This window comes from Notechis scutatus, chromosome 1, assembly GCF_049901735.1.
Source record: "Notechis scutatus isolate UNSWTSFEM ecotype Mainland chromosome 1, rNotScu1.2, whole genome shotgun sequence".
NCBI classification, from domain to species: domain Eukaryota; kingdom Metazoa; phylum Chordata; class Lepidosauria; order Squamata; family Elapidae; genus Notechis; species Notechis scutatus.
The window spans coordinates 9,968,476-9,982,657 of NC_142009.1; the positions used below are offsets into that span (position 1 = coordinate 9,968,476).

Sequence of the window (14,182 nt, forward strand, 5' to 3'; positions counted from 1 at the left end):
CAGAAAAGTGAACACGTAGCATTAGGAGAAGTGTGTATAAAAATACATCCAAGAGTACTGAACCTGTACAGTTCCCCTTGATTTGGCTACGTACCAACTAGTTGTAATCTTGAAAGAGAGACCATAAAACTCATCAGTACAGCTTGGGGAAGTCCAAGTGGGTATAAGAACCAAGCATTCCTATGGTGTTGCCTCAGTTTTCCCCTAGTTTATTCATCTTCATAAGTGTAGGATTGTAGAATAGAATAACAGAGTTGGAAGGGACCTTGGAGGTCTTCTAGTCCAACCCCCTGCCTAGGCAGGAAACCCTACACCATTTCAGATAAATGGTTGTCCAGTCTCTTGAAAACATCCAGTGTTGGGGCATTCACAACTTCTGGAGGCAAGTTGTTCCACAGATTAATTGTGCTAACTATCAGAAAATGTCTCCCTAGTTCTAGGTTGCTTCTCTCCTTGATTAGTTTCCACCCATTGCTTCTTGCTCTGCCTACAGGTGCTTTGGAGAATAGCTTGACTCCCTCTTCTTTGTGGCAACCCCTGAGATATTGGAAAGACTGCTATCATGTCTCCCCTAGTCCTTTTTTTCATTAAACTAGACATACCCAGTTCCAGCAACCGTTCTTCATGTTTTAGCCTCTTCTACTTGTATTTGTACTCTTGTGATCACCTTGCATAATCTCAATCTTGTAGTTTGCATAATCTCAGTCTTCGGAACATGAAAGCTCCAGGATAATGGAGGAACTGGGTAGATAGGGTAGACTAATAAACTTTGGAGCAGTGTGTTTCTCAACCGTGGCAGCTTTAAGAGGCGTGGAGCTTTGAAAGCATCCTGTCATATTGCATTACTGTTTGGTTTGGGAATATTTCTCCTTCGGACAGGAAGGCAGGGCAGAGAGTGGTGAGGACGGCAGAAAATATGATTGGCAGTTCACTTCCTCCTATCCAGGACAGGGCACATAAAGCGATGCTTGAGCAGGATTGTCAGGGATGCTACACATCCTCTCTTTGTTTGCAACACATCCCTTTTCCTTGTTTCCTTCTGGAAGGGGACTTCGGGATATCTGAAGTGGAACAACTAGATTCTTTAACAACTTTGTACCATGTAGTATTAATCTTGTTAAGTCTCAAGACTTTTTTTCCACTATGGAAAAATGGACTGCAATTAATATATGAATACATATATTCATGTGTGTGTGTGTGTGTGTGTGTAGTATATGTGTGTGTGTCTATACACACACACATTTTGCATGTATGGGTGTGGAGATATATATATATGGCCTTCAGCTTTGTTCGGGTATTTTCCCACATCATAGTAGTGGTGCTTTTAAAGTTGCAGCAACGTTTCAGCAGAATCTCATCTGCCATCATCAGGCTTCTGTGTGTGTGTGTGTGTGTGTGTGTGTGTACACACACACACACACACACACACACACACAGAAGCCTGAATATATATATTCTCAAGTTTTCGCGGGTACTTACATGTATGGCATTCAGCTTTGTTCGGGTATTTTCCCACGTCATTGTAGTTGTGCTTTTAAAGTTGTAGCAACGTTTCGGCAGAATCTCATCTGCCATCATCAGGCTTCATCAGGCTTCTGTATAGTGTTCATCTTATGTATATGTATATGTGTGTTTGTGTATATATATATCTCTTATGTGTATATATATATGTACTGTATGTGCAAGAGCTACAGTGGCGCAGTGGTTAGAGTGCAGTACTGCAGGCTACTTCTGCTGACTGCCAGCTGCCTGCAATTTGGCAGTTCAAATCCCACCAGGCTCAAGTTTGACACAGCCTTCCATCCTTCCGAAGTGGGTAAAATGAGGACCCAGATTGTTGGGGGCAATAGAGGCTGACTCTGTAAACCACTTAGAGAGGGTTGTAAAAGCACTGTGTATATAAGTCTAAATGCTATTGCTATGTATGCGTATGTATATAGTGACAATAAATCTTAGCTTAGCTTAGCTCAGCCCACCCCAACTCAACTCATCTAGTTTGTCATCTCTAGTGTAGAATTACATATTATAAAAACATTGAATCACTGTGTTAATACCACTTTATAAGGCCTTGGTAAAACTGCATCCAGTTTTGATCGCCATGATGTAAAAAAGATGTTGAGACTCTAGAAAGAGTGCAAAGAAGAGCAACCAAAATGATTAGGGGACTGGAGGCTAAAACATATGAAGAACGGTTGCTGGAACTGGGTATGTCTAGTCTGATGAAAAGAAAGACTAGGAGTGACATGATAGCAGTGTTCCCATATCTGAGGGGCTGCCCCAAGGAAGAGGGAGTCAAGCTATTCTCCAAACACCTGAAGGCAGGAGAGAAGCAACCTAGAACTAAGGAGGAATTTCTTGACAGTTAGAACAATTAACCAGTGAAACAAATTGCCTGTAGAAATTGTGAATTCTCCAACACTGGAAGTTTTTAAGGAGAGATTGGATAACCATTTGTCTGAAATGCTATAGAGTTTCCTGCCTGAGTAGGGGGTTGGACTAGAAGACCTCCAAGGTCCCTTCCAACTCTGTTATTCTATTCTATTCTAGAAACATTTTATTATCCATAGCACTTCCTAGTAGTTAGAGAAGACAGAGGGGATCAAGCGCATGGGATTCAAAGAATGAGATCATGTACCAGTATTAGCAGGAAGTCATTAAAGAAACACATTAATATGTCCTGTTTATTGCATATTTCAAGTAGGGCTATGCAATGCTTTGAATTCTGTCTCCATTTAGTGTTCTGCAACAGTGTAATCCCAAACAAAGTTTTAGGTGACGATTCTGCTGTTTTTGCAGTCCGACATACTGAGAGCACCTTTTATAGATAAATCTGAAACACTTTTTTAAAGGAGATTATACCTTTCGCTATTAGGTTTTGCAATAAACCAGCAGACAAAAGTAAATGTATAATGGAAGCCTTAAAATCAGTTATAAAATGTGTGATACAGAACAGGAAAACCCAACTCAACCACATGTCCATGGAGATTCTCAGTCATCCAGGTCAGGGTTGACCCAAAGGTGCTTGTTCAAGAGGCAACTGGGCTTTCTTTGTTTTTCTTTGAAGATGTTTAGCTTCTGATCCAAGAAGAAAAAACTGAAGAAGCGTTTTGGATGAGAAGCAAAAACTTCTTCAAAGAAAAACCAGAAAGTCCAGTGGGCCAACTGGACATATTATAGTCCAGAAAGTCCAGTGGGCAAACAGCACCATTGGGCCAACTCAGCCTCATGGTTTAAGCTCTGATTGCAGTAAATTAAATTAATCAATCTATGCCACGTTGAAAAAGTTTCACAGCTATGAATATTAAAAATTCAACAGAGAACAGATAAATTCTAAACATAAAACAGAAGCAGTGATTAATGATCTAAATATAATCTAGAATGGCAAGTGAGATAAGACAGTTTCAAAAAGTTTTAATCTGTCTTCTCTAGCTTGAGCAAACAAGCTATGTTCTCTGTCTGTCTGTCCATTCTTCCATCAAATTTCTGTGCTGCCTGTCAGACTTATGCGCATCTTGGCAGTTTGCAGATAAAATGACAAAAGTATACAAAAGCCAAAGTTAAAAACAAAATTAAAACAGGATTAAAAAGAATAATTGCAAAGTTAAAAGGCAGGGGGAGTACTTTTTGCACATTTGCTTTCCAAGCATAGAAATAATTATTGTTTCTGTCCCATGTTACTTATTTCATCTTGAAACCTGGCTTCAGATTTGTGTTTAACAAACTTATCCCAAAATTAAGATACACAAACAGAGGCATTCTGCCCATGAGTTGGAAAACAAGCCAGCTTCAGTTAATCATAGTTTCCTAGTTCATTTGAAATGGGAAAAAGGTGTTGGAAGTTTTCAGAACAGATCAGGATTTATTAAACTACAATTGGAACTTGGCTTAATATTCTGCCTTGTTCCAAAAGCATTGGAACATAATGGCCTAAGAATCACTGTAACAAATAGACAACAGCAACAACAAAAACAAGACTCATCTCCATTCGGATTTTAAAAATGTGTAAAAAAACGTAAAAGCTCATCCTGAGTAATAATTGAAAGTTTTAATTGCCTTCTGTGGATGTGATTATCCAAAGCCTCACAAGCAGGTGAAGGGAAGGCGCCTCAGCTCCCTTCTGCAAGTGGAGTTTAGTCCATTCCCAAGTCATCACCCCTTTGTCTGAAAATGCAAAGACAAAGGAGATCAATGAACGGAGGATTTATGGGAAGGAATAGATTTAGGCCAGCGCCTGGATATAAATTCAAGAGATGGGAAGAGTGCAAGCAGAAAGGAAAACGGAAAGTAAGCAGATTGTATTCCCGAGGAACAAAAGTGTCTGCTTCGTCTGAACGACGTTTAAAATCTGTGATAGCGCAAATCCACAAAAGCAGCAAGCTTTAGAAAATTTAGAAAACGGATAGTCCTCAAATGATGATCACAATGGAGCCCAACATTTCTGTTGCTAAACAAGAGAGTTGTGAAATGAAACTAGAACTCGCCGTCTCCTGGTGATTGGCACAAAGTTACCCTGCATGCTTTCATGGCTAAGGCAGAACTAGAACTCACCGTCTCCTGGTGATTGGCCCAAAGTTACCCTGCTGGCTTGTATAGCTAAGGCAGAACTAGAACTCACCGTCTCCTGATTTCTAGTCCAGCATCTTAACTAACTACACCAAACTGGCTTTCTTCCTCCTTGTATCAGTTTCCTTGCAAGGCCTAAATTGCAGGAAAATTTTGCACTCATTTAATACCTCAACATTTCTGGTCTAGAACATGGTTCTCTCTCTCTCTGCTGTGGGCTGTGAGGCATGTCAAAGAGTGCTTCTTCAAGGAACCTACTTTCATATGTGGTGGACCTGCCCCAAAAGCTAAGAAATATTGGTGCAAAATTAAGAATTGGCTAGAAGAAATCACGAAACAAAAAATCAAGATGAAACCTGAGATATTTTTATTGGGTATATTAAGAGATAATATTTGTAAAAAATGACAATACATAATACTTCATATAATAACTGCAGCCAGAATCACCTTTGCCCAGAACTGGAAACAAGATAACACTCCTTCTGATATAATGATTATAAAAAAGGTTTTAGAATGTGCAGAGATGGATAGGTTATCAATGGAATTAAAAGATAGAGAAGAAACGGAGTACTATGAGATTTGGAATTTATGGTACAACTGGTTGGAAGGTAGACGCAAAGCTGATAGATGAGGGGTATGTAGAAGCTATAGTAAGTTGAGATAAATACTGTTTGTAAGCATGTAAATATTCAATTTATGTTGAATGTAAAAACAAATATGTAATATATAGTAGCAGCCTACATAATTGATAGTATGTCAGTGTGAGTGAACACCAATATTGAAACGCTGTAACGAGTGGAAATGTGTTTTTATGATAAAAATATGATTAATAAAAGTTATTTTTAAAATTAAAAAAAGAGGGTGCTTCTCTCTCCTCTGGCTTTAGGAAAGTAAATAAATCAGTGTTTCTCAGCCATGGCAGTTTGAAGATGCGTGGACTTCAACTCCCAGAATTCCCCAGCCAGCAATTCTGGTTGGGGAATTCTAGGAATTGAAGTTCCCATGTTGCTGGCTGGGGAATTCTGGGAGTTGAAGTCCACACAACTTCAAACTGCCAAGGTTGAGAAACACTGATATGAATAATTAAGCCCAGGCACTCACAGAGTTTTGCAGCCAATGACTCATGATAACTTTTTCCCGCCTCTCCCCGAAACCAGGTTTTATGATAATATAGTAAAAATATTAAATTAGAAAATGCCTCACTCGGGGTGATAAAACCTTACTGTGGTGGAACTAGGTAATTATTCCCAGCTCAGCCTAAAATGACAGTTTAAAAGAAATAAAAATGTTACCGCTCATTACTTGCTTGCGCAGATTGCGATAAAGTTAAATTTTAATTCAGGCAAGTCTCGCGGTTCAATCCCGGGCCTTCCACCCAGTTGAAAGCCCCAGAAATTGCGAATGTTGTAAGTTACTCCTGGCCTTTGGGTGGTCTTATTACTCCTTTTTTTTTTTTCTTCCTCCCCTCACCCCTCCTGGCTCCTGGTCTCCTGCCCCTTTGTGTCTGGACAAGACACAGAGATTGGCAAATTGATGGGGGGGGTGCACATCCACCTGCCCCCCCTCCCGAAAATAAAAACCAAGTGAACCACTGTTAGTACAGTGGAACCTCAGGTCGCGAACACTTCTGTTTGCGACCAAATCAGGTGGCAAACAGAATTTTCAGAATAGTTTTGCTTCTGGTCGCAAACAGAACTTTGGGTAGCGACCAAGCAAACCTGAAAATCGCTGCGGCGATTTTCCCTGCTGCGGTGACTTCCTCTTTGGCGCCAATTTTTTGGTTTGTTTGTTTATTTGTTTTTTGGTCCGCACATGTGCAGACGGTTGTACTTCCGGTCACAACCAAATCGGGTTGCGACCGTAGTCCTGGAACAGATTACGGTTGCGACCTGAGGTTCCACTGTATTCTAAGCTGGATAAGGTGGAATCTTGCTAATAAATCGAAGATTCAGTCTCTGTATGGATAGTTCTCGACATATGACCGGTCACTTAGCAAACTGTTCGAAGTTACAACCAGTCCAAAAAACTTGCGACCCCGATTCGAAGTTATGATGGTTGGATCTCTTTTATAGTCCCGTGACTGAATTTTAGGCACATCTCCTCCCCCAATATAATCCCTATGATTTCTTTTTTAAATCTTCTTAATTTTAATTGTTTTATATTATCATTTTTTATCATTTTGCAAGCCACCCAAAGTTGCTGCAGCAGAGAGGGCAAACAAACAGAATTGTGCCTTTCCAGTTTCTTTTTTTTTTTTTTTTTTTCAAATTTTATTGAATACATTATTTAAAAACATTGAACGTGGTGGAATTGTTTTTGACAAATCTTTTTGTCAAAAAGATTTTTGTCATCTTATAATGTATAATATATCTTATATACATATTATACATATTTTTAAATATTGAATCTTTGTACATTTAATTTTCTTTAATTGCATCATCAGCTATCCTCCATTTTAATTTAATCACATAGTTCCTTTCCAGTTTCAATTTGGAAACGGGAGTTGCCTGAAAAATAGAGGATTTTTCTCTCCTTCCTGCACTCTTGTTTATTTTTTAAGTTGGGAGGATTGGATCCATTCACATTTTTTTAATTTTATTCTAGCACTGGTGCTCTGAGTAATTTTGGAAGTACCTTGTATCTGGATTTCATTAGTTTTAAAATAGAAAAGCATGCCTTGTTTGTGTAGCGTGTAGTTCAGTTTGTTGGATATTGAATTTTCCTCTGAATAATGCTAGAATTATTCTCGACGAATGGATGCATCTCTTTCCATACCATGATAAAACATACAAGCCAAGAACTTATCATGGAAGAAAATGTTTAGGAAACTGAGGATTTAAAAACCAGACTGGACTAAACTTATACATTCTTGAAAATTATTGACCCTATACTTTGCAAAGCTCGGCTAATTATCTGTGGGCTTTTTAGGCATTTTGAACAGCTATCTAAGTCAGGGGTGTCCCAGTTTGGTTACTTCAAGACTTGTGGACTTCAACTCCCAGAATTCCCCAGCCAGCCAAATGTCAGACTTCGTTCTGACCAAGGCTTTCAAGACCGTAATTAAGCACACGCTCAGTTAAAACAATTCCTCTTTTATTTCAAAGCTGGGAATTAACTTCATTCCCAGCCAGTAATGAGTCTCAAACAGTCCCTTGAGATAAGCACCCACCTTTCTTTGCTGTGAAGTGCTGCCAACAACAAAAGTGCCAAATGAATTGTAAAAAAACCAACCGAAGTACAAAGTCCACACAGAGCTTCAAAGATTAATCCAAACAGAACAAACGACTTTGCTTCCTGCAAAGGTTTTGTCACCTTTGCATGTCCTTTATACCTTATGGGAGGGGCAATTGCCTCCAAGCCTTACTCCCAAGTCGCCCCTTTTGTCTCAGCTGCTCTCGCCTTCTAGCAGCTCTGCGCACACACACACACTGGGAACAGGCTCCCCTTGTTCCTCGGCCTCGCTGCTGCCAGACTCTGCAGGCTCCGGAGGCAGCACCCCACTCCCAGATGGCCCGGGCCCCATCTCCGCGTCGGACACAGGACCCTCGTCTGAGTCCTCCCCAGACTCCCGGACTGGTCCCCGTTGTTCCCCACTTTCCGATTCCGCTGCTATCTGCCCAGGCTGCCGGCAAACCACAACAGACTTGTGGACTTCATGCTGGCTAGGGAATCCTGGGAGTTGAAGTCTACAATCCTTAAAGTCCCCAAGCTTGGATACCCCCGACCTAAATAGTATCTCCTATTGTATATTTATATGTTTAATATCTGCATTATCTGCTCAGCTGTTTTTTTTCTAAATCTGTTGTTACAGTACCTTCCTGGCCTTTGGATCTATGACCATTTTTTTTATCGCGTGTAACTCCCCCCCCCCCCCCAACCAATTTTTATTTTAATTCAGCGAACAACATTCCCCTTGTCCAAAACTGCAATCAATTTGAACATTGTTGCGGGCTTGGGTTGATTGTCTCTCCTTCAAGTATTATGTCAGTCTGGAGGAAGAAAGGAGAACATATATGAAAACGAAATTACAATCCCATACAAACCTGGCTGATTGAATCGCCCGTCCTTTCATCGCCCCGGTTCTCATGCATTCCTATTAAAATATTCAATCTTGTTCCTTCCTTGAAAAGGCTTGTGTGGAAAGGGCAAACTTTGAGGAGGAACAAAAAAAAAACCAAACCTCTCCTTCCCCGGAGATATGGAATCTGAGGCTCATGTTGTATTTACATATTGGGAGGCCGTGTGTATGAGGGGAGGAGGGAGAAAAGACAGATAGAGAGAGAGAGAGAGAAGACAGAAACAGGGGAGAGAGAAAGAGGGGAGAGAGAGAGGAGAGAGAAAGTTTGAGAGGAGAGAGAGGAAAGAGTGAGGAGAGAAAGGAAGTCTGAGAGAGAGAAAAGAGAGGGAAAGTGTGAGAGAGAAATAGAGGAAAGAGTGAGAGAAGAGAAAAAGAGTGAGAGGGGACAGAGCAAGGAAAGTGAGAGGAGAGAGAAAGGAAAGAGAGTGAGAGGAGAGAAAGAAAGTGTGTGAGAGGGGAGGGAGAAAGAGGAAAGAGTGAGAGGAGAGAAAAACAGACGGGAGAGAGAGTTAGAGTAAGAGAGGAGAGAGAAAGAGCGGAGAGTGAGAGGGGAGAGAGAGAAAGAAGAGAGGAGAGAGAAAGAGCGGAGAGTGAGAGGGGAGAGAGAGAAAGAAGAGAAGAGAGAGAAAGAGCGGAGAGAGAGAGGGGGAGAGAGAAAGAAGAGAGGAGAGAGAAAGAGCGGAGAGTGAGAGGGGAGAGAGAAAGAAGAGAAGATAGAGAAAGAGCGGAGAGTGAGAGGGAGAGAGAGAAAGAAGAGAGGAGAGAGAAAGAGCGGAGAGTGAGAGTGAGAGGGAGAGAGAGAAAGAAGAGAGGAGAGAGAAAGAGCGGAGAGTGAGAGGAGAGAGAGAGAAAGAAGAGGAGAGAGAAAGAGCGGAGAGTGAGGGGAGAGAGAGAAAGAAGAGAGAGAGAGAAAGAGCGGAGAGTGAGAGAGAGAGAGAGAGAAAGAAGAGAGGAGAGAGAAAGAGCGGAGAGTGAGTGAGGGGAGAGAGAGAAAGAGAGAGGAGAGAGAAAGAGCGGAGAGTGAGAGGGGAGAGAGAAAGAAGAGAGGAGAGAGAAAGAGCGGAGAGTGAGAGGGGGAGAGAAAGAAGAGAGGAGAGAGAAAGAGCGGAGAGTGAGAGGGGAGAGAGAGAAAGAAGAAAGGAGAGAGAAAGAGCGGAGAGTGAGAGGGGGAGAGAGAGAAAGAAGAGAGGAGAGAGAAAGAGCGGAGAGTGAGAGGGAGAGAGAGAGAAAGAAGAAGAGAAGAGAGAGAGAGAAAGAGCGGAGAGTGAGAGGGAGAGAGAGAAAGAAGAGAGAGAGAGAAAGAGCGGAGAGTGAGAGGGAGAGAGAGAAAGAGCGGAGAGTGAGAGGGAGAGAGAGAGAAAGAAGAGAAGAGAGAGAAAGAGCGGAGAGTGAGAGGGGAGAGAGAGAAAGAAGAGAGAGAGAGAAAGAGCGGAGAGAGAGGGGGGAGAGAGAAGAAGAGAGGAGAGAGAAAGAGCGGAGAGTGAGAGGGGAGAGAGAAAGAGCGGAGAGTGAGAGGGGAGAGAGAGAAAGAAGAGAGAGAGAGAAAGAGCGGAGAGTGAGAGGGAGAGAGAGAGAAGAGAGGAGAGAGAAAGAGCGGAGAGTGAGAGGGGAGAGAGAAAAGAGCGGAGAGTGAGAGAGGAGAGAGAGAAAGAAGAGAGAGAGAGAGAAAGAGCGGAGAGTGAGAGGGGAGAGAGAGAGAAAGAAGAGAGGAGAGAGAAAGAGCGGAGAGTGAGAGGGAGAGAGAGAGAGAAGAGAGAGAGAGAGAAAGAGCGGAGAGTGAGAGGGAGAGAGAGAGAAGAGAGGAGAGAGAGAAAGAGCGGAGAGTGAGAGGGGAGAGAGAGAGAAAGAAGAGAGAGAGAGAAAGAGCGGAGAGTGAGGGGAGAGAGAGAAAGAAGAGAGGAGAGAGAAAGAGCGGAGAGAGAGAAAGAAGAGAAGAGAGAGAAAGAGCGGAGAGAGAGGGGGAGAGAGAGAAGAAGAGAGGAGAGAGAAAGAGCGGAGAGTGAGAGAGGGGAGAGAGAAAGAAGAGAGGAGAGAGAAAGAGCGGAGAGAGAGAGGGAGAGAGAGAGAAAGAGAGAGAGAGAAAGAGAAAGAGCGGAGAGTGAGAGGGGAGAGAGAGAAAGAAGAGAGAAAGAGCAGGGAGTGAGAGGAGAGAGACAGTGTGAGAGGGGAGATAGGAGAGCGAGAAAAGCCGGGAGAGAGAAAGAGTGTCAGATGAGAGAGAGAGAGAGATGCCTTGTGCAAGGTCTCTGCAGTCCTGGTGTTTATTAATAAAGATGCGTTTTTAATTAGCGGGTGGCCTTTTTGCTTGAAGAACCAGATGATGTCGGTGGCAGGTCCTGCCTTGTATAAAATTGTCCCTGAGAAGTTACTTTTCCTGCCCCCCCAACACACACACACATCCCTTCAGAATGCGCCTACAGCAAGATGATTTCATGGGGGCTGTGGAGATGCTGTTCGTTCGTGTCAGAAGCATCCCAACTAAAATAAGGACATACCATATGACATAAAAATTTAAAATACAAGATTAAAATAGGTACAAATTAAACAGCTCTTGCCCAGAAACTAGCAAGTTAATTATGTTCTGTCGCACTGCCATGAATTCCTCAAGTGTACACTGAGCAGGGCGCTAAGAGCAGGTACACGTATGTGTTGTTGTCTGCATGTCACCACAAAGGGCAGGAGCCACCCAATAGCCCCATTTGTTCAGAGTGTCTCTGGATCAGAGTGGGGAATGATGGCCCTTTATATAACTTGTGGACTTCAACTCCCAGAATTCCCCAATTAGCCATGTTCTAGAGCAAGGTGGGGAACAATGTCTCCTTTATGACCTGTGGACTTCAACTCCCAGAATTCCTGAGCCAGCCATGCTGGCTCAGGGATTCTGGGAGTTGAAGTGCACAAGTCATATAAAGGGCCATCGTTCCCCACCTCTGGTCTGTCCAATTATTTGAATAATGATATGTTGACAATGTTAGTAAGTTAATAATACATTAATATCTGAACAGTGATAGGTTGAGATGCTAAAGGTAGTGAAAGACGGTCATCTCTGGTTTATCTTCTGGAGAGCAATTTGCAACTCCAGCATGGAGAAATCAGCTCTCACATTGTACAATTTCTGAAATGGTATAGTACAGGTTCTCCTGCTTGAGCAGGGGGCTGGACTAGAAGACCTCCAAAGTCCCTTCCAGCTCTATTCTATTTACCAAGTTTTGTTGCTGTATCGAAAAGCTGGCTGTTTTTGTGAAGATATTTTTGACTTGGGAGTCATTGGTGGTCTCTGAGCTTGGTTATTTGCTTGTCACATTATCAGTTTGAGGGAATGTGGGGTTTCTTCTCTGTTGATATACAGTAATCTGCCCTGCCAGTTTTGGTGGAGCTGTGTCCAGTCCTGCTTATCCCAAATATAGTAGGCCAGGTGCCGAAACCTGTGGAGACCCGTCTCTCCTTCTCCTTATTTTATTGACTTCATTGTATTGCTTTTTCTTGCTTTCTCCTGGTTCTGGAATGAGCTAGGCGTGCAAACTTGAATAACTTTTAATCTGCCTCCTGTCTCTCTCCCCTCCAGGACAGAACTGTATCGGTCACTGTTTGGCAAGCAGACCCACCTGAAAGAAGGACACCAAACCTAGTGGTCCATAGGACACCTTGGGAGGTTCTGGAATGTGGGAGACGTTCTCATGTTTGGATAGTCCCACCACCCCATAGGCCTCGCTGAGGGGAGCCAAGATGGCGTCCATTCGTTTGATGGAGAAGAACCTAAGGAATCTACCATCCAGGGTCACACTGGGACACGGGACAACGTTTTTGTCCTACTCTCCCCTTCCCCCCTCTCTTTTTCTTAACTTCCCTCAAGATGAGCCATGTCAATTCCATCAGGCTGTTTCCTGTGGGACCTTCAAGGACACAATGAGCACGAAGTCAGCTTGGACTTTCCTCGTCATTCTGGCAGGGCAGCACTATTGCCAAAGATCACCACTGTCACTGCATAGACCCTGTTTCCCCAAAAATACGACCAACCTTGAAAGTAAGTCCTAGCTTGATTTTTACATGTGCACCCAATATAAGACCTACCCCCCCCAAAAAAAAATAAGCCCTAATTAAGATCCCGCCCACTCCAGAGTGCACAGGTAAAAATTAAGCTAGGGTGGGGATGGGTGTGTGTGTGTGGAGCTGCCCTACTACTTACCTTTGGAGAGTTGTAGCCAGGCTTCGCACACCCCGACACCTGCCTGGCTGGCCCATTTCTTCTGCAGCTGGCAAGGCTTTCCTGAAGGCCTCTGTAGCTGATGACAAAGCTCTGGATCGATTCAGGGTTCTGTTATTGGCTGCAGAGGCCTTCAGGAAAGCCTTGCCAGCTGCAGAAGAAGTTTCTGGAGGCCTCTGACAGCGAAAAGGAGGCCAGGGGCAACGCTTTCCAAGGCCATTGCAACTTCAAAGGGTTGTGCAGTAAGAACTGTCTGCAATTTGCAGTCCAGTTAAAAAAGCAAAAACACCCATCAATGTAAATTGTCATGTTGACTAAATCACTATTAGGATTAGTGCATTTACAGTCAAGTGAGGTTAGTCAGTGGATGACATCCCCCGAAAATAAGACCTGGTGCCTTTTTTGGTGGCAAAAAAAATTTATAAGACAGGGTCTTATTTTCAGGAAAACATATGTGGGTGGGTGGATGGATGGGTGGATGCCAAAGCAACTTACTTGATAAAAAATGGCCTTCCTTCAAGTTTCCTGAAAAAACTTGGTGACACATAAGTGAATGGCCCCCAAAGGTCGTGTAATAAAATTGGATTTAAATCTTTTAGAAAAACAAAGACTCTCTTTCTGTTTGTGTTTGTGTGTGTGTGTGTGTGTGTGTATACACACGTGTTCCTTATGAAGAAAAAGCTGCCATTCTCAGTGAGTGCTCCAGGACGACAGTTTAAGCCCTTTTGATTTGATTCTTAAACATCCCACCTCCATTGTTCAGCTGTGCCTTTCCTGTAGTTTGAAAGTCAAGACCTAAACTTCGGCCCGTCTCTTAGAACAGCACTGTAAGCTCCATCATCCCACCCTCCCAAAAATGTTGGGTGAAATATTTGGAAGCTAAATCAGTGTGTTCTAAGGTCAAAATCTCCCCTAACTTGAGACCGTGTTTTGAACCGAAACCCACCCTTAAAAAAAATCTGAAATGCTTTTCACATCCATCTTTGGATCAGAGGCTGTTCAAGGCTCGGAGGTGTTCCTGCCTGTGCTACTGTCACCTGGGCCTTCACCCCCCAATTCCAGGGGAAGTCAAAGGGACTCTATGGAACTTGTTTTGACTAGCATACCCGGATATCCTCAAATTAAAAAAAGGAAAAACCATCACTCTATCCTTTCCCTCCTCTTTGGGAGCCTGTTCAAGGCAAGGTGTTCCTGCCTGTGCTTATCTGTCTAACTTGGGACTTCAACTCCCAGAATTCCATTCTGGGAGTTGGAAGCCCCCCCCCCCCCCCCCCCCCCCCCCCCCCCCCCCCCCCCCCCCCCCCCCTCCCCAAGTCTTAAAAGTTGCCAAGGTTGGA

General features: G+C 43.1%; 1 protein-coding gene across 2 annotated transcripts in view; it reads left to right on the top strand.

Moving 5' to 3' along the window:
- Nucleotides 1–13,453, top strand: part of AATF (apoptosis antagonizing transcription factor) — a 109,431-nt gene extending 95,978 nt beyond the window's left edge. For both annotated transcript variants that reach the window (XM_026680472.2, XM_087956561.1), the window contains one exon: nt 12,207–13,453. In XM_026680472.2, coding sequence (XP_026536257.1) covers nt 12,207–12,270 — 64 coding nt within the window. In that variant the 3' untranslated portion in view covers nt 12,271–13,453. The remainder of the gene's footprint in view (nt 1–12,206) is intronic.
- Nucleotides 13,454–14,182: the final 729 nt, after the last annotated feature.